This window comes from Cajanus cajan, chromosome 2 (assembly GCF_000230855.2).
Source record: "Cajanus cajan strain Asha chromosome 2, NIPB_CcT2T_4, whole genome shotgun sequence".
In the NCBI taxonomy this organism is placed as follows: domain Eukaryota; kingdom Viridiplantae; phylum Streptophyta; class Magnoliopsida; order Fabales; family Fabaceae; genus Cajanus; species Cajanus cajan.
Window position 1 is genome coordinate 3,495,326 of NC_138518.1, and position 25,796 is coordinate 3,521,121.

At 33.4% G+C, this 25,796-nt stretch overlaps 4 protein-coding genes across 4 annotated transcripts; 3 read left to right on the forward strand and 1 right to left on the reverse strand.

The window, feature by feature from the left end:
• Positions 1-222: 222 nt before the first annotated feature.
• On the forward strand, positions 223-1,584 carry LOC145955225 (uncharacterized). The gene is made up of 2 exons (XM_083069934.1): positions 223-1,232; positions 1,332-1,584. Exon 1 carries the CDS (start codon positions 496-498, stop codon positions 1,144-1,146), a length of 651 nt encoding a protein of 216 aa, XP_082926060.1. The 5' UTR covers positions 223-495; the 3' UTR covers positions 1,147-1,232; positions 1,332-1,584.
• Positions 1,585-4,180: 2,596 nt separating this feature from the next.
• LOC145954630 (uncharacterized) lies at positions 4,181-4,657 on the reverse strand. The gene has a single exon (XM_083069318.1). The coding sequence runs from the start codon at positions 4,655-4,657 to the stop codon at positions 4,181-4,183; it is 477 nt and encodes a 158-aa protein (XP_082925444.1).
• An 8,595-nt stretch (positions 4,658-13,252) lies between these two features.
• On the forward strand, positions 13,253-15,085 carry LOC145954631 (serine carboxypeptidase-like 45). The gene is made up of 7 exons (XM_083069319.1): positions 13,253-13,289; positions 13,627-13,697; positions 13,784-14,065; positions 14,149-14,273; positions 14,551-14,643; positions 14,724-14,841; positions 14,937-15,085. The coding sequence occupies exons 1-7, from the start codon at positions 13,253-13,255 to the stop codon at positions 15,048-15,050; spliced, it is 840 nt and encodes a 279-aa protein (XP_082925445.1). The 3' UTR covers positions 15,051-15,085.
• Positions 15,086-22,446: 7,361 nt separating this feature from the next.
• On the forward strand, positions 22,447-24,369 carry LOC109791469 (elongation factor). Its single transcript, XM_020350767.3, has 3 exons — positions 22,447-22,607; positions 22,742-22,867; positions 23,796-24,369. The coding sequence occupies exons 1-3, from the start codon at positions 22,505-22,507 to the stop codon at positions 23,975-23,977; spliced, it is 411 nt and encodes a 136-aa protein (XP_020206356.1). The 5' UTR covers positions 22,447-22,504; the 3' UTR covers positions 23,978-24,369.
• The last annotated feature ends 1,427 nt before the right edge of the window (positions 24,370-25,796 follow it).

The following is a 25,796-nucleotide window of genomic DNA, read 5'->3' on the forward strand; positions in this document are numbered from 1 at the left end:
TGAATTAATATTAGATATCTTTTGATTATAAAACATAATAAATAAAATTTAAAATCTGTAATAATTTCTTTAATACAAATATTTAATATCAGAATATTTATTATAATTTTAGTTATGATTTTTATACTCTTTTGATTTAATACTATATTTCTTTTAATTATAATATTTTAATGTATTTAATACTTTTGATTTCTTTTGATTTGAATTATAATTTTTATAATATTTTAATTTATTATAATTAATTAATTTCCATTTTCTTATTTTTTAGGTTAGTAGTAAGTAGTTTTGCCAGGAGAAAAGCAAAAAAGAAGGGGGAAAGAGTGAGTGAGTGAGCTAGTATTCCTTTTCCCTCCAATTCTAGGGTTTTTCTCACCGCTAGGGTTCCCAATTCTCTGGTCCCCCCTCCCCCATCCATGGCCACCGAAATCCTAGAAGACTCCAAGCCTCCGCTCCACGAAGCCAAATCGCCACCGGCCTCCAAGATTCCGGAGAAGGATGCTTCCGCGGAGGCCGCTAAATCCGAGGACAATCAAGCGCCCTGTTCCGCCGTCGCCCTGTTTCGCCGTCGCCCCCATCAAGCGCCGCTCCCCCTCTTCCTCCGCCCAGCCCAGCGCCAAGAAGCTCTTCTGCGACCAAGAGGACCTCTCCCTCCACGGCTTCTCCGCCGTCCACGTCCCCCTCAACCTCCACTCCCTCCTCACCAAGGGCCGTTCCTCCCCCGTCCTCCGCCGCTGCGTCTCCGACCCCTGCTGCCCGCCCAGACCCTCCGCCCTCCCGCCCCTCCCGCCCACCTTCCGGAGGAGCGTGTCCGACCTCTCTCCCTTGCCTCTGCCTTGTATCAACTGCGAAGAAAATACTGCACCCGACTCCCTGGTATGGACGGTTCTTGAAAAAGTTTTGATCTTTCTTGGATTTGGAATCGTGGGTTTTGTTTCTTTTTTGATGGGTGTGTGTGTGCAGAGGCTGAGAAGGATGAAAGATTTGCTTATTGGTCAAAGGTTTGCTTATTATGAAAAGTGGTTCACTACTTCTACAGGGATACTGCTAAAGATCCTACTTATTGGTCAAAGGTTTGCTTGTATAATATGGCCAAATTGGCAAAGGAAGCTTCAACTGTGTGGCGTGTCCTTGAACCACTTTTCATAATTTTGATATTGATAACCACTGGTCTTCTGAAAAGGGAGTTGCTTCTTGTGTTTTGATTTATTTGCAATCCCTTCTAGCAGAATCAGGTAGCCTTGTAAAAAATTCACTATTATAAATTTTCTTTAAGTATGCAGTTTTATCTAATTTTCTATATAATTAATTGATTATCACTTTTTGAACACCAGGAGATAACTCCCATCTTCTACTATCCATTTTGGTCAAGCACTTGGATCACAAGAATGTTGCCAAGCAGCCTATCCGTCAGATTGATATTATTAACACCACCACGCAGCTTGCACAAAATGTGAAGCAGCATACTTCAGTTGCAATCGTTGGTGCAATATCTGACCTCATTAAGCATTTAAGGAGATGCCTCCAAAATTTAACTGAAGCATCCAGCATTGGAAATGATGCAGATAGGTTGAATTCTGAACTTCAGTCTGCCTTAGAAATATGTATATTACAACTTTAAAGCAAGGTATTTGTGCTAACATCATGTCTCACTTTTTTGTTTGGCTTTCAAACTTTATATTATGCGACACTTGATATCATTCTGAGGCCTCAGGTTTGATTTTTGAATAAAGTTTCTTAGATTCATCATAATTTATAGATCCAATTTGTTATCTATTATGTTTTTTTACCAGATGTTAGCTAGTGTTTATAATAATACTCAGGAAACCAATACACAACCATAGAGCATAACTACCAAAACAGAGGAAGGCAATGCAGAAAAAATGCTTAAGGTACTTTTGCTTCAATTTTGATGAAAAATATGTACTTTTAAATTTGGTTCCTTTGACTGATCATATACTTTTTACTATACATCGGCAAATGTTGATAATAAAGTTCTGGAAACCAATATAAAACCGCAGTCCGTGGCTACTGTAAAGGAAGATGAAGCTGACAAAATGCAGAAGGTACTTTTGCTTCAATTTTGATTATAAATATGCACTTTTATGAATTTGGTTACTTTGACTGATTATTATATATTATTTTACTAGGTGTCAGCAATTGTTGATGATAAAGTTTTGGAAACCAATATAAAACCAATATAAAGTTTTGCACTTAAAACCTTTTGTTTTAAATATAAATCGGATTTTCTTTTTATAGCTGAATCGTTAATTTCAATTTCTAAAATTAATGAGCTTGAAAAGGTAATCCACAAAACACACATTTGTCCTTTTTTATTCTTTTTTACCTTAGTTGTGAGCCTTTTTTTTGCCAATAATTAGTATAGTATAGTATAACACTATAGCTTTTGTTTACTGGTTGTTTTGGTTTAAGTACTCCACAAGTAAAAACTTGTAAAAATGGTTAATTTTATTTTATATAATTAATTATTAATATAAACCTTTCCTTGCAGGTGGTAGCCATCAGTTTGTAACCATTAAAAACTTTCCACGGAAAGAAAATAACTTACAAGAAAAGGTGAAATAACTTTTGTTTTCATTTTATTGTTAAGTCACCTTTATCCAACTCTTTTGTTTTTTAAAAAATTTCAGAAACACCTAAACCATACTATACAGCCATATCAATGAAATTATTTTTGACTACCTTTCTTCATTTTTCATTTAGTTAATAATCCATTAATAATAAATTAAAAATTTTGTTTAGCAATGTTTTTGTTGATGTGAACAGGTGGGTATAAATAAATTCCTTTTACTATTTATTTACCCTTGCACTGCCATCATGAACAGGTACAGAGCAACTTGTAAGAATGTCACATGAGTTCTCAAGTTAAGCAAAAAAACCAGCAGAGCATAGAATATGTGCCCTCTTGCATCTTGAATTTCACCCTTAATTTCATTGTTATGCTTTCTTGAGGATATAAATTGAAGAATATAATTCAATTCCTTGATTTCTTAGTTATAAGTGAGATTTATTTTTGTTGTTGTTTTTGTTAAATTCTTGGTCTAATTTTATGGACAAACATTGGTATGTGTTAAGAGTTGTGTGATTGATACCTTTACTACTATGTTTTTGGGTTACAGATAACACTTTATATGGAGGTGCATATTATGGCTCTCACGTGATGCAGTACGGTGATGTAGGGTTCCACAATGATATTCTTTTCCTATATATGGCTACATCTTATTTTGTATTGTTATTGAAACTTGAGAGGTTGCTAGTAAACCTTTTTTCCCCTTGAATGTTTGGCCCTGAATGTTAAAACTATAAGAAAATAAAGCTTGTAATTTGATGGCGCATTTTATTTTGATTGACAATATTTGTCCATTATATATACAAAAAAAAAAAAAATCCAAAAACAAGCATATTTTTTTTATAAAAAAAATGCAATCTACATCGGTTTTCCAGAACCGATGTAAAAATATATACACTTTTTACGTCGCTCTATTCTACATCAGTTTTAGAACCAACGTAAATGACTTTAAAGAACCGATGTAAAATATGCTTCTTGTAGTAGTGTCATATTCGTTAACAGGTATAAATTTATAATTAAAAAAGAATTTAAAAATACTGGTATATTTTAGTGACTGAATTAGCGATCGAAATTATTTGTAGCTAATTCAAGTTATTAGCGACTGAAATAGTGACCAAAATAATTGGTTTTCAAATTTTTAGCGACCGAAATAGCGACCGATTTTATCCGAATCTATTTTAGATTTTTAGCGACCGAAATAGCGACCGATTTTATTCGTATCTATTTCAGTTTTTTTAGTGACCGAAATAGCGACCGATTTTATCCGTATCTATTTTAGTTTTTTAGCGACCGATTTAGCGACTGATTTATAAAATATTTTTATTAAATAAATATAAAAATTAGCGACGGAAATTGTTACCAAAAAATTCGGTCGCAAAATTGGTCTCAGAAGTTAGGAGACCAAAATTTTAGCGACGGATTTTTATTGGCTAGCGACTGATTTTTCGGTCGCTAAATTGCGACGGAAAAAATTTCGGTCGCTATTTCAAATAGCGACCAGGGTTTTAGCGACGGATTTTTTCGGTCGCTATTTCGGTCGCTGAATGAAATAGCGACTGAATTTACCTAAATAGCGACCGATTTTGGTGGTCGCTAAAACTTGATTTTTTTGTAGTGAACACCTTGACCATTGTTGTTTCTGAAATTTCCTCCTCTCCCAGCAACAACCAAGGCCTTTGATTCACCAAAAACTTGTCTCTCTTCCTGAACAATAAGAGAAAAAACACGATTGAGAGGTGGAAGAGGGTCCATGAGAGGAATCTGAGTCTTCACAGTAGAATAATTGTCACTTAATCCCCTAAGGAACTTAATGACTTGATCCTGAGATTTGTATTTTCCAATGCTAATTGAAGCAGCACAAGTGCATTTAATGGCACATGTGCAAGGTGACAAAGGGCGAAAAACATCCAGCTCATCCCAGAGAATTTTTAGTTCAGTGAAATAATCAGTCACAGCTAATTCTCCTTGCTTGAAAGTGGAAATCAAGTCTTGCAAATCTGCAATCCTGAGCATATCTCCTTGAGAGAACCTCTCTTTGAGATCATTCCATATTGCAAAGGCAGTATCCATCCATATGACACTCTGATACACTACAAGGAAAATGATAAATTGCGATAGACAAATTGCGATGGTTATCTAGAAACTGTCGTCGCTTTGATATTGTGACCCTTCATACGACAGTTTTTCAAAACCGTCGCAAAATTGTTCAACATTGCGACGGTTTATCGTAAACCGTCGCAAAATTTGTAGAACATTGCGACGGTTTATATAAACCGTCGCAAAATTTGTTTAACATTGTGACGATTTATCAAAAGTCGTCGCAAAATTATTCAACATTGCGACGGTTTATCGTAAACCGTCGCAAAATTTGTTGAACATTGCGACAGTTTATCATAAACCATCGCAAAATTTGTTGAAGATTGCAACAGTTAATCATAAACTGTCACAAATTTTTTTTAACATTGCGACAGTTAGTTATAAACCGTCGCAAAATTTTCAGCATTGCGACGGTTTACGATAAACCGTCGCAATCTACAAGACAATTTTTTTTATTAAAATTAAATTTTTTTTAAGTATTATGTATATTATCTTAATAAACTTATATTTTATTAACAATTTTATATATACTTCCTTTAACATGAGGTACACGATTTTTTTTTCTTTATATAATTTCAAAATCATGACTAGAATATAAATTTATCTTTCAACAAACTTATGAATTTATCTTGTATGTAAGATGTGTTAGAGTATATAAATAAATATAATTATCATTTTATAACTTAATTTTTGAGTTATCAGATCACATATTATTGAATAATTTACAATGTTAAATTTTATAAATTTTATTTTAAATTCCATCTTTATAACACTATTAAAAATATAAAAATAAATATGTTAAATTTTATAAAAATCCAGTTTAATTTATTTATGATATAAATATGTTTTTAATATCTAATATATATTTTTAGATGATAATTTATTTTAAAATATATCTTATAATAACAATTCTCAATGGAACATAAATCTTCAGATTTTTCTTATTTTGATTTTTTAATTAATATATACAATTTTACTATTTTGATTTTTTCAATCAACGTATACAATAAATAAAAAACACAAAAGATAAACATGCATGGACAAATTTTATTTTATCAAAAAATTATTTATTTTAATATATTACATTATATATGTGAATATTAAGACATATATATATATATATATATATATATATATATATATCAATATATATATTATAATTAAACTTTTTTAAAAATTAATTCATTATTAAGAAAAAAATTTTATCACCTGAGAATTAATTTCTTTCAAAAATTTGACAGATATCAAATAAATAAATATTTTTTTCAGAATCTATATTTTATTTTATTAAATATAATTTTTATTTTTTAAAATATATTATTTTTTAGATAAAAAATTATGTATATGTCAAATAGTAGTGGGGCAAGTGCCCCACTATTCAAACGTGCATCCGACCCTGTATATATATATATATATATATATATATATATATATATATATATATATATATATATATATATATATATATATATATAATATAGGGGGTTATAATTATACCGGTGTAACTTTCACTAAGTATTATGACGCTCAATAACTTTATATTAAATGTGAATTTTGTAAATCCAATCGTTAAATTGAAAGTTCATATCACTTTATAAGTGTATATCAAATTTTGTTAAAATTGAACAACTAGAAGGTAATCAAAGTGTTTATATTTTAGTGTATTTTGAAATGAATATATTACATCAATTTTGTTTTATAAAAATAAAGTATCAAATCATCTTGGATTAATATAAAGTTTTGTATATATAATCTATGAGAGATATGAACTTTCAATCTAACAGTTGGATATACCAAATTTACATTTAATATAAAGTTATTGAGCGGTGTAATACTTAGTAAAATTTACACCGATGTAATTATAAACCCTCATATATATATATATATATATATATATATATATATATATATATATATATATATATATATATATAGAGGAGGGTTCAAACGACACCGGTGTAACTTTTGCTAAGTGTTACACTGCTCAATAACTTTATATTAAATGTGAATTTTGAAAATCCAACCGTTAGATTGAAAGTTTATGTCTCTTAGATCATATATGTCAAATTTTGTTAAAATTGAACAACAACTTGAAGGTAATCAAAGTGTTCATATTTTAGTATATTTTAAAATGTATATATTACGTCAATTTTATTTTATGAGAATGAAGTATCAAATCATCTTAGATTAATATAAAATTTGATATATATGATCTAAGAGATATGAACTTTCAATCTAACGGTTGGATTTTCAAAATTCACATTTAATATAAAGTTATTGAGCGGTGCAACACTTAGTAAAAGTTACACCGGTGTCGTTTGAACCCTCCTCATATATATATATATATATATATATATATATATATATATATATGAGGGGGGTTATAATTACATCGGTGTAAATTTTACTAAGTGTTACACCGCTCAATAACTTTATATTAAATGTGAATTTTGTAAATTCAACCGTTAAATTGAAAATCTTTTACTCTTAAATCATATATACAAAATGTTATATTAATCGAAGATGATTTCTTATAAAATTAAATCCAATCTGTCGAAAAATTTATATTTTCGATGAGAAATTTTTTGTAGGAAAAACTATATTATTGATGGAATATTTCAGAAAAATTTATATTTGTCGAAAATGTAAGAATTGGTTTTAAATTTGATATGAAAATAATTATGATATAATTAGATAAGATTTTAAGTTAATATTTTATTAATGGTTGATAATTAAAAAATAAAACAAGGATAAATACATTTTTTGAATATTATATGTTTGATTTAAGATAACTTACAAAATAACTCTTGGTAAAGTTATTCCGCTCAATAAATCATGGTGTGTGTTGAATTTCATCGATCCAATTAATTGTTAATTTAAAAGTTATTAAATTTTACTAATAATTAATATAAAAAATTTAATTAGTTTTGGAATAAATTATTTGCTAAATAACAATATAATTGAAACATTAATTATTTTAAATTATTTAACTAAAATCTTATTGACAATTTACTATATGATCTTAATATTTTTGTATAACTAATATCTACTTTTAAATTTGATATGAGAATATTATATATAATTAGATAAGATTTTAAGTTAGTATTTTATTAATAGTTGATAATTAGAAAATAAAACAAGGATAAATACATTTTTTTGAATTTTATATGTTTGATTTAAGGTAAATAAATATATTAAATTAATTAATAATTATTTAAAATATTAAAATTTAATTTATAAGTATGTAATAAATAAATATTTATAATTTTATAAATTATATTATCATTATAAATTATAAAATTAAATAATTTAAGTTATAATTTTAAATAGAAATAAGTAGATGTTAATTATAAAAGTAAGTACATATAAATAAAGAATAACTAAATATATTATTATTATTATTATTACTATTATTATTATTATTATTATTCATTATATAAAATTATTATATATTATTATTATAGTAAAAATATGTGATTGTATATTTGAGGTTAACTTAAATGAATTAATTTGTATAAGTTATACTGACAACATACATATACATTTCGGTAGCCTACTCATCATAACTTCACAGTTAAGCGTGCTTGACCTGGAGTAGTACAGGGATGGGTGACCTTCTGGGAAGTTTTCCAGAAATTGCACAAGTAAGGATAAAACACGCTAAATATTGAAATATTGTGAAATAGAACCCTTGAGAGGCCAAATATGAGGATTGTTACATTAATAAATTTATTAAAATTAAAAAAAAATTATAATTTTCGATAAGTAAAAAAAGATTCGTAATATTAATTTAGAGACAGTTGGTGCGACAGTTGATGAAAGGGTCGCAATATTAATATAGAGGCAATTAGTGCAACAGTTGATGAAAGGGTCGCAATGTTAATATAGAGGCAGTTGGTGCGACAGTTGATGAAAGGGTCGCAATTCCAAGTTTGCGACGGTTTGTGCAACGGTTCTGATAATCGTCGCAAAATTGCCTGGTGACGGACAATTCTGCGACGGTTTGATGTTGTCTTTGCGGCAGTTCTAACCGTCGCAATGTAGGCCATATAACCGTCGCAAAATCGTCATTTTCTTGTAGTGATAGATGGTGGGTGAAAGAGATTTGTGAAGCCAGGAAACAACCATCATGTTATTCCTTTCCCAAGCTGAGTAGAGAGCATTTGTACGGGCTGGAGCTTGAATACTTCCATCGATAAAACCAATTTTGTTCTTAGATATAAGGCTCATTCGAACCGAACGGGACCATTGGTGATAGTTTTGCCCTTCAAGGATATTGGGGGTAATGGTGAGACTTGGGGTTTCTGAGGGATGTAGGTAGTATGGAGAAGATGCATCTTGAGCAGGGTCAGTCATTGCTCAATGTAGCAACCAGAGCTCTGAATTTCAGAGCTCTGATACCATATCAGAAAATAAAAATCTGAGAAAGGAAGAATGCACCAACCTTGAGGAAAAATGATATTTCTTTCTCACTGCAATATTACAGAAAAGGTGTCCTTATATATACAAGACTTGCCTAACTGAATTTGTTAAAGGAATACAACTGTACAAGGGAATCTCAGAAAAGGAAGATTACAAAAGATAGCAAAATCAAATAACAGAAAAGGTAAAAAATGCTGCAACGGATTGATGATTAGGATTCTAACAGCATCATCATTTTTCTTTCATAAGACTGGTAAACAAGGTAAAGGTTGTGCATTTATGTTGTGCATAAGCTATCCTGCTCTATTGCTACTTTTCCCTAATGCTCTCGTGAAACTGCAGAGTAAGGAACAAGTACCCAAATTATCGCGGCCTGGTTCATCATGGAAAGGAAGAAATCGTAGGTCATAAACTTCTTGTAATAGTGTCGAGTTTTGTCCTGGTGCTTGGTCTGAGCGAGCTTGAGGCTTTCCTTGTATAAAAGAAAGTTCAGTTAAATTAAAGCTCATTTTGGATCAAAGAACGCTTGCATACGGTGATAGGATGTGTTTGTGACCACAGCCGGAGAATGCTACAGATCATTAACCAAGTTTGGTTAGGATTGTGGAAAGACAAAATCAGTAGATTCTATTATGATAAACATATTGTATTGGCAAATATTATAATCCCTTGATTAATGAACCACATTTGCTTGCAAAATTATTCTTTTGGTCGAAACAACAGAATTAACATCTCTCTCGGGGTACTAGAGACTTCTCCTTCTTGATTAGCATGCTAAAATAATTTAATTGCATTCTTGTTCAGCTTACAAGCATTCTGAACAACATTAAAATACACGAGAAAAGATCGAGACTGGCTGCAACTTAGTTGCAGTGCATTGTCTTGCAATGCAAAAGTAATGTAATGTGTGTTGAATAGAAATGTATGCCTATTTTATAATTCTAATTTGCGAGCAAAAGACAATATTCTTCTATAAAGAAAACAAAACAAAGGTCACTAACTAATTTGTCCTTAGCTTTTCCTTTTGGTTGATGTTATAGATGTACCGTTTTGGATGTACTTCATTTTTCTTTGTTTTATTCATCTTCCTTTATTAAAAAAAATATTATTAAATGTTACATTAAACTTCCTTTTCAAAAGTTGAACTTATAGCTTGCTTATTTCACTTCCTATGTTATCTCTCCAGGGAGACTTCGCCTCATCAAGAGTGGAGAGAGCATTGATCAAACTTCCTTGGATGAATTGCGTAAGTTCCTTTAACTATGATTGCAAATAATGACATATTTTAGCAGTGGTTTGTTTCCACTTTCCACACGTTTCGAAGTTAATTGTGGAGCATAGCCTTACTTAAGATCGAAGTTTGTTCATGAACTAGTATTATGCCTGACAATAATAAATATGTGCTGGCAGGAGAAGGGTTGTTTTAGAAGGAATCTGACCATCTAAAGGAAGCATCTTTTTTCTGTAAGAATCTTAGACTTGATGCGAAATAGCATTTATAATGAACACTATGATGAATACTTTGGTTGTTTGATTTTATTTTTCATATGCATTTGGGGAATGGACAAACGAAGATGAATCTCATGACATAGAATAAGATTGAGTGTATTGTATATACTTCCAACATATTATAACAAGTTTTGATGAGTATTGTACCAAAATCTGTTATGATGTGAAGGACCAGATCAGAATGAGTCATGTCCATACCTGATGACTTATAGAATCCTTTCATCTATTGGAGTTGGAGCTTTTGCTGAGCATGGTCCTTTCAGACCAAGTGACAACAATGTTCTTTAGAAAAATGATTATAGTTGGAACAAAGGTGAACCTTAAACCCAAGACTTCATAACTCCAATGGTTTATTTTTGTTGGAGATCAAAATATCAAATATGGTCTTAAGATAAATTGCTTACTTATTTCATCCTTACCACAGAGGCAAATGTACTATACTTGGAGTCACCAGCTGGTGTTGGATTCTCTTTCTCGAGCAATAAATCATTTTATGCCTTAGTTACAGATGAAATTATAGGTTCTTTTTCACTTCATTTTTTCCAGTGGCCTTTAAATAGTAACAGAAGAATCACAGTCTAATAAATGCTTATGATTTTATCCACCTCTTGTCTTCATGGTCTTATCCTTGTACAGCTAGGGATAATCTTGTTTTCCTAGAGCGCTGGTTCGTTAAATTCCCTGAGTACTCAAATAACGAATTCTTCATTACAGGGGAGAGCTATAGAGGTAAGAATCTAATAATATTGTTGGAATTCAAAAAGAATTAGAAGGCTTAAACTCATATATTTTATTCATACTTGTAACCTTTTAAATACATAATTGAAAGTTGATACAAATTCTGCTTATAAACATAAAATTAAATGACAAATATAAATACTCATAAAAGTGTAACAATACCTATAATTCCTATAATTAAAAAATCATAACCGTAGGAATTCTAATAATGCTCCATTAATATAAAATAAACTCAAATAATAGATGCTGATTCAGATTCTCAACACTCTTCCTTGAATCAGTAGCTATTAACTCGAAGTTTCCCTCTCAAGTTCTCAAACTTTCCTTTTGGAAGTGCCTTTGTGAAGATGTCTGCCAATTGATCTTCTGTTATTCAATCTAACTCTTCCTGTATTTGAATACCATTTATTGGAATTTGTCATATCAAATACATCTTGCTTAAAAGTGTGACCAAATCTTTCATGCCAAACATTACTCTTATCAATTTTAGCAATAAAATCATGATCTTCAATCAAATCAAATTTCAAATAAAAACCGTTTTTGGTCATCTCAATCTTTGCAATCTCTAAACCATGTTCATCCATGATAAAATAATAATTCTCTTTAAAAGAGACTCCATAACCATTCCTTAGCATTTGTGGAACACTAAGAACATTTTGATCCAATTTTGGAATGTAGAGAACATCTTTAACAATTATCATACCTTTCTTGGTTGCAATAGAAATTGTACCTTTTCCATTGGCTTGTACAATTTCACCATTTCCCATCTTGACTTTTGGCTTAATTGATTTGTCAATGGAGGTAAAAAATGATAAATATTTAGTCATGTGACTAGTGCAACCACTGTCAAGGAGCCAAGTATTCAATTCATGTGAATTGAATTCTTGAGATGCCATAAATAAATACTCATCTTCATCATCATTTTTTTCTTCAACCACATTTGCCTGTTTTTCTAGTTGTTGTTCAGACTGATTCTTCTTTAATCTGCAATACTTTTCACTATGACCATTTTTATTGCAAAAATTACAGTGAAAAAGTGGTTTATCTTTAAACCAACAATCTTCTTTAGAATGGTTGGTTCTTTGACAATGAAAACAAGGCAAAAAATTTCCTTTTCTCGAAGAACCTTCATCTTTTCCTTTGTTCTTATTGAAAGTTCGTGACTTTCCAAAATTCCTTCCATTGTGCTTTGCTCGAAAGGCACCTTCAACAGCTTCATCACTTCTAATGGAGACTCTTTGCTCTTGTGCGTGAAGTTTGCTGGTCAATTCAGTAATTGTGAGAGTTTGCAAATCACAAGACTCTTCAATTGCAGAAATCTTGGCTTCAAATCTTTCAGGCACCGAAACCATGATTTTCTCGACAACCTTTTGATATATAAATGATGTTTCACCAAGAAGTCGCATTTGGTTCACAATATCCATTAATCTGCCAGAATAATCTTTGACAGATTCATTATCCTTCATCTTCATCAATTCAAATTCTCTCTTCAATGTGAGAAGTCTAACAGATTTGACTCTGCTACTGCCTTCAAATTCATCTTGAATCTTGTCCCATACCTGTTTAGGTGTTTCCAAATCCATGATTTTAGTAAAAATATGATCTGCAAGTCCTGCATGTAGACAAGTGATGGCTTTATCTTTCTTCAGCTTCTCCTCCTCATAAGCTTTGATTTGTGCAATGGTTGGATTTTCTCTCAATGGTGGTGGATCAGCTTCAGAAATTACAACATTCCATAAGCCTTGAGATCTTAAAACAAATTTCATCTTGACAGCCCAAATATGATAATTTTCACCATTAAACATTGGAATTGCAGGTGAATTGGTGGAAGTAGACATCTTTGCACCAAAAATTGTTTAAACAATAAATCACTTAATTTTGTGTTTGCACTCAACCTCAATGTGTTTAGCGCTTAATAAACTTTTCCTCACAGCCCGTAAGAAGCAAGCTCTGATACCACTTGTTGGAATTCAAAAAGAATTAGAAGGCTTAAACTCATATATTTTATTCATACTTGTAACCTTTTAAATATATAATTGAAAGTTGATACAAATTCTGCTCATAAACATAAAATTAAATGACAAATATAAATACTCATAAAAGTGTAACAGCACCTATAATTCCTATAATTAAAAAATCATAACCGTAGGAATTCTAATAATGCTCCATTAATATGAAATAAACTCAAATAATAGATGCTGATTCAGATTCTCAACAAATATATTCACTTTGAAACTGCAGTAAGTTAATGCACATTTATAACTTGTTTGCAGGTCACTATGTTCCACAACTTGCACAACTTATTGTTGAAACCAAGACCAAGTTCAATTTCAAGGGCATAGCAGTGAGTAGAGAAGGGAAAATCTGAATAATTTAAATATAAGAAACCATTTGATTTGTTTGAAAAACATAACTGGTTGATATTTGCAGATAGGGAATCCTCTTCTGGAGTTTAATATTGATTTCAACTCCAGATCTGAGTTTTTTTGGTCTCATGGACTGATATCAGATTCAACATACGAACTCTTAACTACAGTCTGCAACTATTCCTCAATTAGGAGACTAATTCAAAATGGGAATCTTAGTGGCATTTGTGCAAGAGTGAATAAGCTATTGTATAATGAGGTTAGCAATTATATAGATGAATATGATGTCACTCTCGATGTGTGTTTGTCATCAGTAAATCAACAGGCTTATGTGCTGAATCAACTGGTGAGCTTCTTCTACTGTCTGCTTAAGAACCATCTTAATTCTTTTAATATTTGTTTTGCTTAATTGCTTCATCTCTGATTCAGCAAGAGACACAGAAGATAGATGTGTGTGTTGGTGATAAAGTGACCACATACTTAAACAGGAAAGAGGTCCAAGAAGCACTGCATGCTAGTCTTGTTGGAGTAGCCAAATGGTCAACTTGCAGCGGGTGAGATTTATTAATTCAGAGATGTCAGATATTATTTTTGTAACGTAAGCGCCTTTCCATAACATTTATTTTCTTTAATTTTCCTAAATATGGTAAATAATTTACATGAGCATTGAGCAACACAATAAAGTTAATTTAAACCTAAGATATTAAGCTTATTTTAGGGTCCTTTGCCCAGAATTGCTCAATCTAATTTCCCTGTTCAAGCACAATTGCTTACCTTTTTTTTCTGAGACTTACATCTTCTGCTAACAATTTTTTTTTTTTTATGTAACAGAGTTTTGCATTATGACTGTCAGAATTTAGAAATACCAACAATACCTATTCTAGGGTCGCTTGTTAAATCTGGCATCAGGGTTCTAGTATACAGGTAACTGAATTGTTTAATCACAGACATATAGCCGTGAGAGAATAGCATTTTGAAGCAATCAAAGTCTTTTTTCTATGCAGCGGAGATCAAGATTCAGTAATTCCATTGATAGGTTCGCGATCTCCAGTGAATGGATTAGCCAAGGAAATTGGACTGAATACAACAGTGGCTTATAGAGCCTGGTTTGAGGAAAAACAGGTTAATACTTGGAATGCAATATTTCCTTGAAAATTTCAAGACATCTAAGCACTCCCATTTAACTCTTCCTTGGTTTTTTGGTATATGTATTTCAGGTAGCAGGATGGACACAAGTATATGGGGACATCTTATCGTATGCCACTATAAGAGGAGCATCTCATGAAGCTCCCAATTATATTACAGTGAAGATTTTTAACACTTGGAATTAATTATATTAGTTGTAGTTTAGTGTATTAGTTGCAGTTTTTTGGTTTGTAAGAGCAGTGAAAACGTCTTCTTCAAGTTAGTTTGTCCTGCTTCAAGTTTCTTTTGGCCTCAATCCTCAAACCACTTGAAGGAAGGACATATTCCTAATGAGTTAGAGGTTAATTTTTGGTAGTGGTAATAATAATGTAGCGGTAAGTGTTTTATATTTTGCACTAAATTAAATTATATTAATACTTAATTGAAGTTTAATATTTTATATATATTTTATTAATAAGGATAACATTAAACAATTTGTATTTTATAGGATGAAGGGAGTGGACATGACATGCCAACACCACAAGGAGGATCTTCATTAGATAGTAATGTTCATGGAGTTTGACATTATTATTGTTTTTTTTAGACATGATGAACTCGTGAATTTGAACCTATGTTTTTATATTTGAAGCAAGATTAATTTTGGGACAATTTACATATTTTACTTTTGAGCATTGATCATGAATTTGATTTTGAGTTACTTAATATGTTTGATATGTTTTAAAATTGATGGATGTTAATGTCTTAATAATAAAAAATATGTCATGCTAGACCTATGGCTAGATGTTGTCTTGATTTTTTTTTATAATGTTAAAAGTTGTTAATTTAATGTATCTTTATGTAATTATATTTGAACAAGAAACATACAAAATACATAAATATTATTATAATTATAGGTATAATTTATTAAAATAAGTGATCCTACAATTTGACAAGTAAAATTTTTATTTATAAGTTACTTGAATTAAATAACAATATAATATAGTCATTATTAATTTTTAATGATTAATATAGTTAGTGATAATTTTAAATAATAATTTGATAAATGTCTAAAATATACAGAATATTATTTGTCAATTTATAATAAAAATGCGCTTTTAAAATAATTCCAAATATATTTTAAAAATAAAAAATTACCGTAAAATAAAGTGTATTTTTGATGGTTTAAAATTGTTAGAAAATGCGAGAAATGGCAATCTAAAACCACCAGAAAATCTAAACAACCAAAAATAATAATAATTTTGTGGAGGTTTAAAAATCCTCAGAAATCTTGAATTGGGTAGAATTAAAATGAATTTTGTGGCGGTTTAAAACTGCCAGAAAATGATGAACAAGTCAAACATAGCTGCAATTTTGTGGCGGTTTTGGACTGCCAGAAAATGTCAAACAAGTCAAACCAAAATGCATTTTGTGGCGGTTTCAAACCGCCAGAAAGAGATTGAATTTTCTGGCGTACAAAACCAGCGTTTACAAAATATCCGCCACAAACAGTTTTTGGCGACCGTAGATCCGGCAGTTATTAATGACGCTGGTAATTCAATTTGTGGCGGTTTTTAACCGCCAGAAACTACCAAAATTACCGCCACAAATCACACATTTTTTTTGTAGTGCATCATGTCAACTTACACAATATAAACAACATAAAGCTTCCCTAACCCTCCTGAAATTAAACAACCTATATTCTAGCTTCCCTCACCTGAAGATTGGCTCAAAATAGCCAATAACTGAGAAGAAGTAGAATTTCCTTCCGAAGCTCAACCCGGAACTTCAATCATTCCAAAGCAAGCTTCCTAAACTAAATTTCAAAAAAAGACAGAAGGCATTAGTGATCTAGAGGAGAAAAGGAATCATACAGAGAAATTTGAGAGAGAAAGGAGCTCACAGACCTAGAGTTCTTCTCTCTAAAACTTCTCTCTAAAAACCTCATTTCCTCCTCAACCACACAACCCCTATTTATAGAAGTTCAGGAGTGGCTAGAATGGCCTGTTCCGAATCCGGAATGACCCGTTCTGCACCCCTTCACCAGGTGCAAAAATCACATGCAGAATGGCCCGTTCTGAAACCAGAATGGCCCATTCTGGGATTCATCCAGAACGGCCCGTTCTCCATCCAAAACGGCCCGTACTCCCTCTAGAACACCCTGTACTCCATCCAAAACGGCCCGTACTCCATCCAGAACGGTCCGTTCTCAACTATATTTTATAGGTCAATTCAGTGATTTGGAACGGTCCGTTCTGGGCTACTGAATCACTCATACTGGGCTTTTGGGCCTTCTAAAACAACTTGCTACGTTACAATACCTCCAACAAATAGGAATTTTCGTCCCCGAAAAAAGACTTACTTGGAAATAAATAAGGATACTGCTCTCTGCACAGTTGCTCAATCTCCCAAGTAGTCTCACCAGTAATTGCATCCCACAAGATCTTCACCAATCCAGTGGACTTGCCCCTCAACTCCTTCAACTTATAATCAATCACAACTACCGGTCTCTTCTCATAAGTCAAGTTCTCCTTGACCTAAATCTCACCCATCTCAACTACATGACTCAGGTCATGGACATACTTCCTCAATTGTGAAACGTGAAACACATGTTCCCCCAAAACAACTCCAAAGGCTTTCGCCTTTTATCAGCATATGACTTCTGTCTACTCTAGGCAATCTTCATACTTTCTTGAATCAACTTTACTTTCTCAGTAGTCTGTAGGACTAACTTCGGCCCCACAACTGCTGATTCACTATCTTGGTACCAACATAGAGGAGTCCTACACCTCTTACCATATAGGGCTTCAAACGGTGCAATCTCAATACTAGCATGTAGGGATGACAAATATACCCGTACCCGCAGGTAATACCCGAACCCGTCCCGACTTTGACGGGAAATACCCGGTTTGACCGGGTATGGGTACGGGTATGGGTAAAACCCGATATATTAAATCGGGTACGGGTATAGGTACGGATATGTACTTACCCGCCCGTACCCGTACCCGTACCCGTCCCCGTTCCCATTTTTAATTTAATACCCACTTTCAATTTAATTATATTAAAGAATTTTAATATTTTTTTATGTGAGATTATTTATTATAATATGAGATAGAGAAATAACCTAATTATAATTATAATATAATTAAAAAAATAATTTAAAAATATTATATTTAAAAATAAAAATAAAAAATAAAAATTTTGACGGGTACGGGTATACCCGATACCCGACGGAAACGGGGATGGGGATGAAAATCACATACCCGACGGGTACGGGTACGGGGACGGGGATGAGTTTGGCTCGCGGGGACGGGGACGGGTATCATGAAACCCGTACCCGCCCCGCCCCGTTGCCATCCCTACTAGCATGAAAGTTATTGTTATACATGAACTCTACTAGTAATAAGACTTCCTCCCAACTCTCTAAGTGGTCTAACACACAAGCTCTCAGCAAAACCTCCAAGGACTGAATTGTCCTCTTTGATTGACCATCCGTCTGTGGATGATAAGCAGAACTCAACCTTAACCTCGTGCCTAAGGCTTGGTGTAGACACTGCCAAAAATATGGAAGTGAACCTCGAATCGCTATCTGAAATAATACTGGAAGTCACCTCGTGCAACCGTACCATTTCCTTCAAATACAACTATGTCAACTTCTTCGAGGATCACTTGATATTGACAGACAATAAATGTGCACACTTGGTCAATCTGTCAACCACAACTCAAATAGAATCACTATTCCTAGTCGACTTAGGCAATCCATCAATGAAATCCATAGTGATACTATCCAACTTCCATTACAGGATCTCCATCATCTACAATTAAACCACCAGACTTCTGGTGCCCAACCTTAGCCTTCTGATAGGTCAGACAGGCCGCCATATATTCAACAATGTCTCTCTACACTCAGAATCTTGAGGTAGGCAAATTTACCCTTAAACCTCAAATCCCATCTTCACTCATCTCAAAGCCAACTGCTTTCTCTATATCCAACAAATTAAGAACCTTCACAACTTCCGAATCTTACAACTACTTCATACCAACTTGCTAGAAGAACTCACTAGCAATGGTAATATGCCACAGCTAATGTGGTCTTGAGCCAACTTCACATACAGATTCAAATATCTGAATTTCTCAACTAGTTCCAACTCTTTTACCATCAGACTAGACATGTGGATAGACTTCCTACTCAAAGCGTCTGCCACTACATTGGCCTTCCTAGGGTGATACATCAGCTGGAATTCATAGTCTTTTAAAATATTCCATCCACCGTCTCTGTCTCATGTTCAACTCCTTTTGATCAAGCAAATACTTCAGACTCTTGCAATCACCAAAGACGTTGAACCCTGCACTATAAAATAGTGCATCCATACCTTTAAGGCAAAACAACTACTGCCAACTCTAAGTCATAAGTAGGGTAATTCCTATCATAATTCTTCAATTGCCTTAAAACATATGCAACTACTCTCCTATTCTACATCAACACACACCCCAACCCTAGGTGAGAAACATCACAACACACCTCAAATAGCTCATTAGGATTAGGCAATACCAACATAGGAGAAGTAGTCAATCTTTCTCTTCAACTCTTCCACCTGACATTTTAATTCAACCAACTCTGTTGGGGCCATCCTATAGGGAGCAACCAACACTGGCCCTACACTAGGGACCATATCAATGTTATCTCAATCTCCCTAGTAGGAGGTAACCCAGACACCTCATCCAAAAACACCTTTAGAAAGTCCCTCACAACTCCTACCTATTGATCACCTTCTCAGTTTCCACACTCACAACAGCAAATAGAATACAACACTTTGTTTCATCTCTCAACATCACTTCAGCTTGGCTGGCTGAAATCAACAATTCATCCTCCCCCTAAGGGAAAAACCAGCTCCATATTAGCACAATCTATAAGAATGTGATTGGCAGATAACCAATTCATTCCTAAGATTATGTTAATATCCACTAAAGGCAAACAGATCAAGTTCACCTTATACATCCTATCACACATCTCCAAGGGACAACCAACACACGTCTTAGAGGAAATAATAGAAACAGAAGCGTGCGTAGACACAAGCAATCTCAACCCCAAATTACGTACAGGCAAACCCAACTTTTCATCACATACATATAAAATAAATGAATGGGAGGCCCTATGTCAAATAACATCATCACATCCTTACTAGTAGCTTTACCCTTCCCCTTCACTAGATCAGATGAAGTGGAAGCTTCGACTCCGGTCAAGGCAAACACCCTCCCAGCTACAGTAGATCTATCACCCCTCGGGGCACTCCTAGTCTGTCTGGTAACATCTGAGAGTAGCAGCTCCACTCTAACCCCACTCCTAGCTATGTCAATAGGTTTCCTTGTAACAGGACCCCTTTGTTGTGATTGGGGCTTATCATAAGGCTTCCTCTGAGAACCATCACCACTCTTGGACCCAGCTGGCCCACCAACAATCTTCGTCAGCTTGCTGACGCTCTCTAGCAGCTCTACAACCTTCGTCTTCTCTACCAAGGTTGGAAACTCCGTGATGGCCATAGGCACCACCACTCTCCTCAAATCATACTTCAAGCCTTCATCAAACTTCCTACACTTCCAAGCCTCAGAGGTGGCTTGGGTGTAGAAGTGTGCCAAGTGATCGAATCTCATGGCGTACTCGGTCACCGACATTCCCCCCCCATTGTAATCTCATAAACTCTGCCTCCCGAGCATGCCTAACACTCTCTGGGAAGTACTTCTCAAGGAAGGACCCCTTGAAGCACACTCAGTCCACAACCACTCCACGGTCAATTTAGTATCTAACTAGTACCTCTCCAACAATACTCTACCTCCCCTATCAACATATACACTGCCTAGTTGAGCTTTCGCTCCTCTGAACAACCTAGAACTAAAAATATCATCTCCAACTCGCAAATCTAGTGGTCAGCCACCTCCAGATCTGCATCACCTCTGAACTAAGGAGGACTACACTTCTTGAACTCAGCCAAAACTCGGCTCTCCTGTGGCCCAACTAGTCTTGCGACACTAGTCGCAGCTCTCTCAACATCCATCCTAACAAAGTAGGCATTCTGCTATTACATAGCCATAGCCATCATCTCCATGGCATGGGCTATCTGCTCATGCTCTAAGCATCTTCTACAAAATGAACAACTCATTCAACACACTACATCTCAACTACTCAACACAAATCAGCACAACATCCAACACAACACAGAGTTCAACATAACAAAAGCCTAAAAGGACCACCCCCACAGAGTGTCCACTAGACTTGAACTGCTCTGATACCATAAAAGTGTAACGACCCGTCATGGCCGTCACACTACGAACAACAATACATACTACTGAAATATATATACTAAAATAGTATAATAAAATATTTACAACACATGGAACAACATACAACTTTATAGCAATATACAACTCTATACTCAACATGCATCTCTTCATTTCACTTTCTACTCATCATACATCTCAATGTAATTATACCACTTCTTATTCAATTATACATCTATGCAACTTTAATAATTTTAACAACATGCAAACAACTTAATTAAACAACTATAGTCATTACAATATCAACTTAATGCAACTTAACAACTTTATAAACAACTTCAGCAATATACAACATATTTAAAATTCATCCATCATGTCAACTTACACAATATAAATAGTATAAAGCTTCCCTAACCCTCCTGAAATTAAACAACCTATATTCTAGCTTCCCTCACCTGAAGATTGACTCAAAATAGTCAATAACTGAGAAGAAGTAGAATTTCCTTTCGAAGCTCAACCCGAAACTTCAATCCTTCCAAAGCAAGCTTCCTAAACTGAATTTCAAGAAAAAATAGAAGGCATTAGTGATCTAGAGGAGAAAAGGAATCATACAGAGAAATTTGATAGAGAAAGGAGCTCACAGACCGAGAGTCCTTCTCTCTAAAACTTCTCTCTAAAAACCTCATTTTCTCCTCAACCACACAACTCCTATTTATAGAAGTTCATGAGTGGCTAGAACGGCTTGTTCCGAATCCGGAACGGGCCGTTCTGGGATTCATCCAAAACGGCCCGTTCTCCATCCAGAACGGCCCGTACTCCCTCTAGAATGCCCCGTACTCCATCCAGAACGACCCGTACTCCATCCAGAACGACCTGTTCTCAACTACATTTTATAGGTCAATTCAGTGGTTTGGAACGGCCCATTCCAGTTTGGGAACGACTCATTCTAAGCTACTGAATCACCCATACTAGGCTTTTGAGCCTTCTAAAATAACTTGCTACGTTACAAGTATGAGTGCATCAAAATATTATTTATAAAATGCAACAAAGTAATAGTAATTCAACGTACATATCAAAAATATATACAACACAAATCTTAAAAAAAAAAAAAGTTGCATTAATTAAAAAATTCATGTCCAAGAATTAAATTTTAATAAAAAAATATTCAAAGTAAAATCTAGCTTTAGTGCTTCCTTCCCTTCATAAAAATCTCGGAGGTGGCTGTACGAAGCATAGGAAGCAACCACCAATAGCAGCTCTCCACACACAGAGGCACGTGCACGTCGTAATCCGAGCGACACCTCACAGCTCATCACGCGATCAAGAGGCGGACACGTGTCACGGCCACGACGGCACTGTCGGTTGCAAGCCGTTGAAGCATGAGTTTATGAACACAACAACAACCTCGTTCCGTTCCTCACAACGCAACCGTCCCTCGTTGAGTTGTCCCTCCCTTTTGCCGAGGAACCAACAACCTCACCCTCTTCACAGTTAGTAGTTCCCATTTCTTATCTAATTCTTTCTTCTTTATTAAATGCCGCCACTCTCATTCATTCTCAATTCACATTCTTTCTATTCGTTTAAAAGGGTTTCAGAAATCACACTTTTTTTCTTTCAATTATAGCGTTTCCGCGGCGAAAGATGGAGGAGATGAACATTTCTCGGCGAGTGGAGTGGTGGCAGAGCATGATGTACCCCGTTCGAAGGGCTTGGCTCGGCGTCGCCACGCGCCTTGGAGTTCGCAAAAATGGTAAGCTAAACTATAGTCCTCTCGTTATCTCCAATTATTTTATGGGAAGTGTTGTTAGGGTTTTTGAATGTGTTTATGCAACTTGCAGCAACCAGAATCTCTCTGACCCTGTTGATTAATAATTGAGTAAAATGTGTTTTGGCTGTGTCTTTGGAGGTCAAAATTGGTGGATTTTATACTTTAAGCTTCGTAAAGATGAACGAAATTTACTAATTTTTTTATATTAATTTACCCAAGTGTACTTCCTCTTAGATAAAATTCAATGATGAAAATAATTGTTTTTTAAAGTTTAAATATTAGGACCAATTTTAACTCGTAGCTAAGACACATTTTATCCTTAATAATCTTGGTGGTGTTTCAATAATCGAGATTGTTTATGCCGAAGATTTTGATTAAGCATTTTTATATGGTTTAGTTTTAAGATTGGGGAAACAGGGTTGGAGTGAAATTAATTAGCAACTTTTTAGAAAATGGTTCACTACTGCAATTTAGGCCACAATGTTAAGCATTTTGGGGGTCTTCACGGTTACATAGGCCGGATTGATTGAGTTTCCCCAATGTAAAAAGATTGGGATAAAATTGTGACTGCAATATAAAATCTTGTTGATTAGAGTTCACAAACTATTACACGTACAATTGAGGAGTGATAGCAATACCCTGACACACTCCTTTTAATACATTTTTTCTAGATTAAAATTTATTAAAACCTACAAAATCATTAAAAAAATTCCTTGAATAAGGCATGAAATTAAAAAAAGAATGTTATTTCTAATAAATTTCAAGCAATGGTAGGAAAAAAATTTTGGTGGTTGTTTAACTTAACTTTTGCTGTAATAGAGTGGCTCAGTATGTGGTTAAAAAGAGTGAGTTAGAGTTCCGAGCAGTTTTCTTAGAAAGTTACTTAAACCAGTGTTTGGGAAATTTGCAGGGTTACTGGATCTACGACAAGACGTGAGGGCATGCGAATATGAGGACATTCAAGTGATGTGGGAGATGCTAAATAGAAGCGAATCAGAGTTTGGTCATTCTTCTGTAAAAGGCAACAAGAAGAGGCATTGCCGGAAGTTGCTGAGGTGGGCAAGGTGTGCTCCATACATGTACGGTGACTGAGCATGCTGTTGTGACATGTGAGTGTTTCTCTTCGCAGAAAATTCCAACCTATGACGTGTTGCTGTGGCTTATGCTTCAATATGGAATAAAGGGTTCTGAGGGGTTAGTGTAGAACACGGTTCTCCTCTCCTCTTAATCAACCAACTCAACCATCTGTAGATATATATATATAAATATCAACCGCATCATCCACCAAGTCGATGTAATGTCAACATTGTATGTGTAGTTTGTGTTGTGTTTCATCATCATCTTGGTATGTTCGGACGTTCATGTATTGCTTTTAGAGATCCATGAATCGTGTCTCAAGCTTTCAGGCTTCAGCTTAGTTTTGTATCAGAAACTATCTGCATTCAGCAGAAGGTATATATATAAATGTGTAACTATTATAAATATTCGGAATCTCAGGCCTAAATATACTTCAATATGCATATTATATGTTTCATTTTTTTTTAATTAAAGGTTTAGGTGAGATGGGTTTAAGATACTCCATTAATCCAAAAGTGTTAATTCAAGTGTTTCGACACATGTCCTCCTTAATAAAAAAATCAGAATTTGATTATTGACTTGAGTATAAAATCGTGACAGAGGATATCACTTTACTTCTATAGCAGTCAATTCATTATGTAGAAGATATACTTTATAAACCAAACCAAAAATACTCCACAAAATCTACATGAAGAGTGAGATTTGAACTCAAGTTCAAAATACGAATGAGATGTGGGTCATGTCTTTAATTAGCAACTGGACCTACTTTGATGATATATACTGATTGGGAAAATCCTCTGTTTAAAAAAAAAGAAGAAAAGAAATAATAAAAATTATATATTAATAAGTAGTTAAATAAAGAAAAGAGGACAGTTTGTAAAGTAATTTAAGTAGTAGTTAGAAGGGTGAAGATGTGTACATGAAGAAAGCTATAAAGAAAGCTATAATTTAGACTCGTATATTAAAATAATATTTTATTTTTATTACACTTTTTTTTTTTACTGTTTTATTTTTAAATTTTGAAGTACTTTTTTTTTGTAGACAGATTTATTATCGTAACTTTGAATTATATCACTTTTATTTAAATTTGACTACGATTATGTTTTTCAATGAATTTTGTAAGAGATTAAATACAAGTTATAATTTGATAATAATGACAAGATAATATAAATGTCAATTATATTAAGAAAAATAAAATAACAAAATGGATAAATATGATTATATTTTACGTGATATAAAATGTCTTAATCAAATCTTAATTTTCTAAAACATGTCATATTCACAAATCATATCACACTGAATGTTCGTGTCTATGTCCGCGCGACGTAATCTGGAATGCTTTTAGGTGTTTTTTTCCCCCCAAATCTTTCTGTCCAGTTTAACTTTGCTAATTGTTTCATACCGTGAACAATTAATTGCTGAAGAGGTAGTAATATTGGTTCATCTCATTTTGCAGTAAACTGGGTTGAAAATAGAGGAGTGAGATAAAAAAAATTAATAAAAGTGACATTGATGCAATGAAAATAAACTAACATAAGATAAAAAAAAAGTGCATATATAATGAATATATTTTCGAGTTACATTACATTCAAATCTCTTCTTCGATAATACTTTATAAAGAGGGGGAATTATCACTATTTAAATTAGCGTAAAAAAATACTTTATACTTTTATGTATTTCCTTAAAAAATAAAATACATGATAAGGTAAGAAATTATAAGAAGTTAGAAAAATAAACTTACAATGTGTAAAAGAGAAAGAGTGTTTTAAAACTTATATGGACAAAATAATCCAAAAAAGTATACATATAAAAAAAAAAAAGACAAATCTTCTTT

What these genes read in the sequence shown, in the direction of transcription:
- LOC145955225 (XM_083069934.1), top strand. Translation starts at nt 496, where the DNA reads ATGCTTCCGCGGAGGCCGCTAAATCCGAGGACAATCAAGCGCCCTGTT.
- LOC145954631 (XM_083069319.1), top strand. Translation starts at nt 13,253, where the DNA reads ATGTGTTTAGCGCTTAATAAACTTTTCCTCACAGCCC. An exon ending in TAAACTTTTCCTCACAGCCC is followed by an intron (nt 13,290 to 13,626) that starts GTAAGAAGCAAG and finishes ACTTGTTTGCAG; the next exon opens with GTCACTATGTTCCACAACTT. An exon ending in ATCAGGGTTCTAGTATACAG is followed by an intron (nt 14,644 to 14,723) that starts GTAACTGAATTG and finishes TTTTCTATGCAG; the next exon opens with CGGAGATCAAGATTCAGTAA.
- LOC145954630 (XM_083069318.1), bottom strand. Translation starts at nt 4,657, where the DNA reads ATGGATACTGCCTTTGCAATATGGAATGATCTCAAAGAGAGGTTCTCT.
- LOC109791469 (XM_020350767.3), top strand. Translation starts at nt 22,505, where the DNA reads ATGAACACAACAACAACCTCGTTCCGTTCCTCACAACGCAACCGTCCC. An exon ending in ACAACCTCACCCTCTTCACA is followed by an intron (nt 22,608 to 22,741) that starts GTTAGTAGTTCC and finishes TTTCAATTATAG; the next exon opens with CGTTTCCGCGGCGAAAGATG. An exon ending in CCTTGGAGTTCGCAAAAATG is followed by an intron (nt 22,868 to 23,795) that starts GTAAGCTAAACT and finishes GGAAATTTGCAG; the next exon opens with GGTTACTGGATCTACGACAA.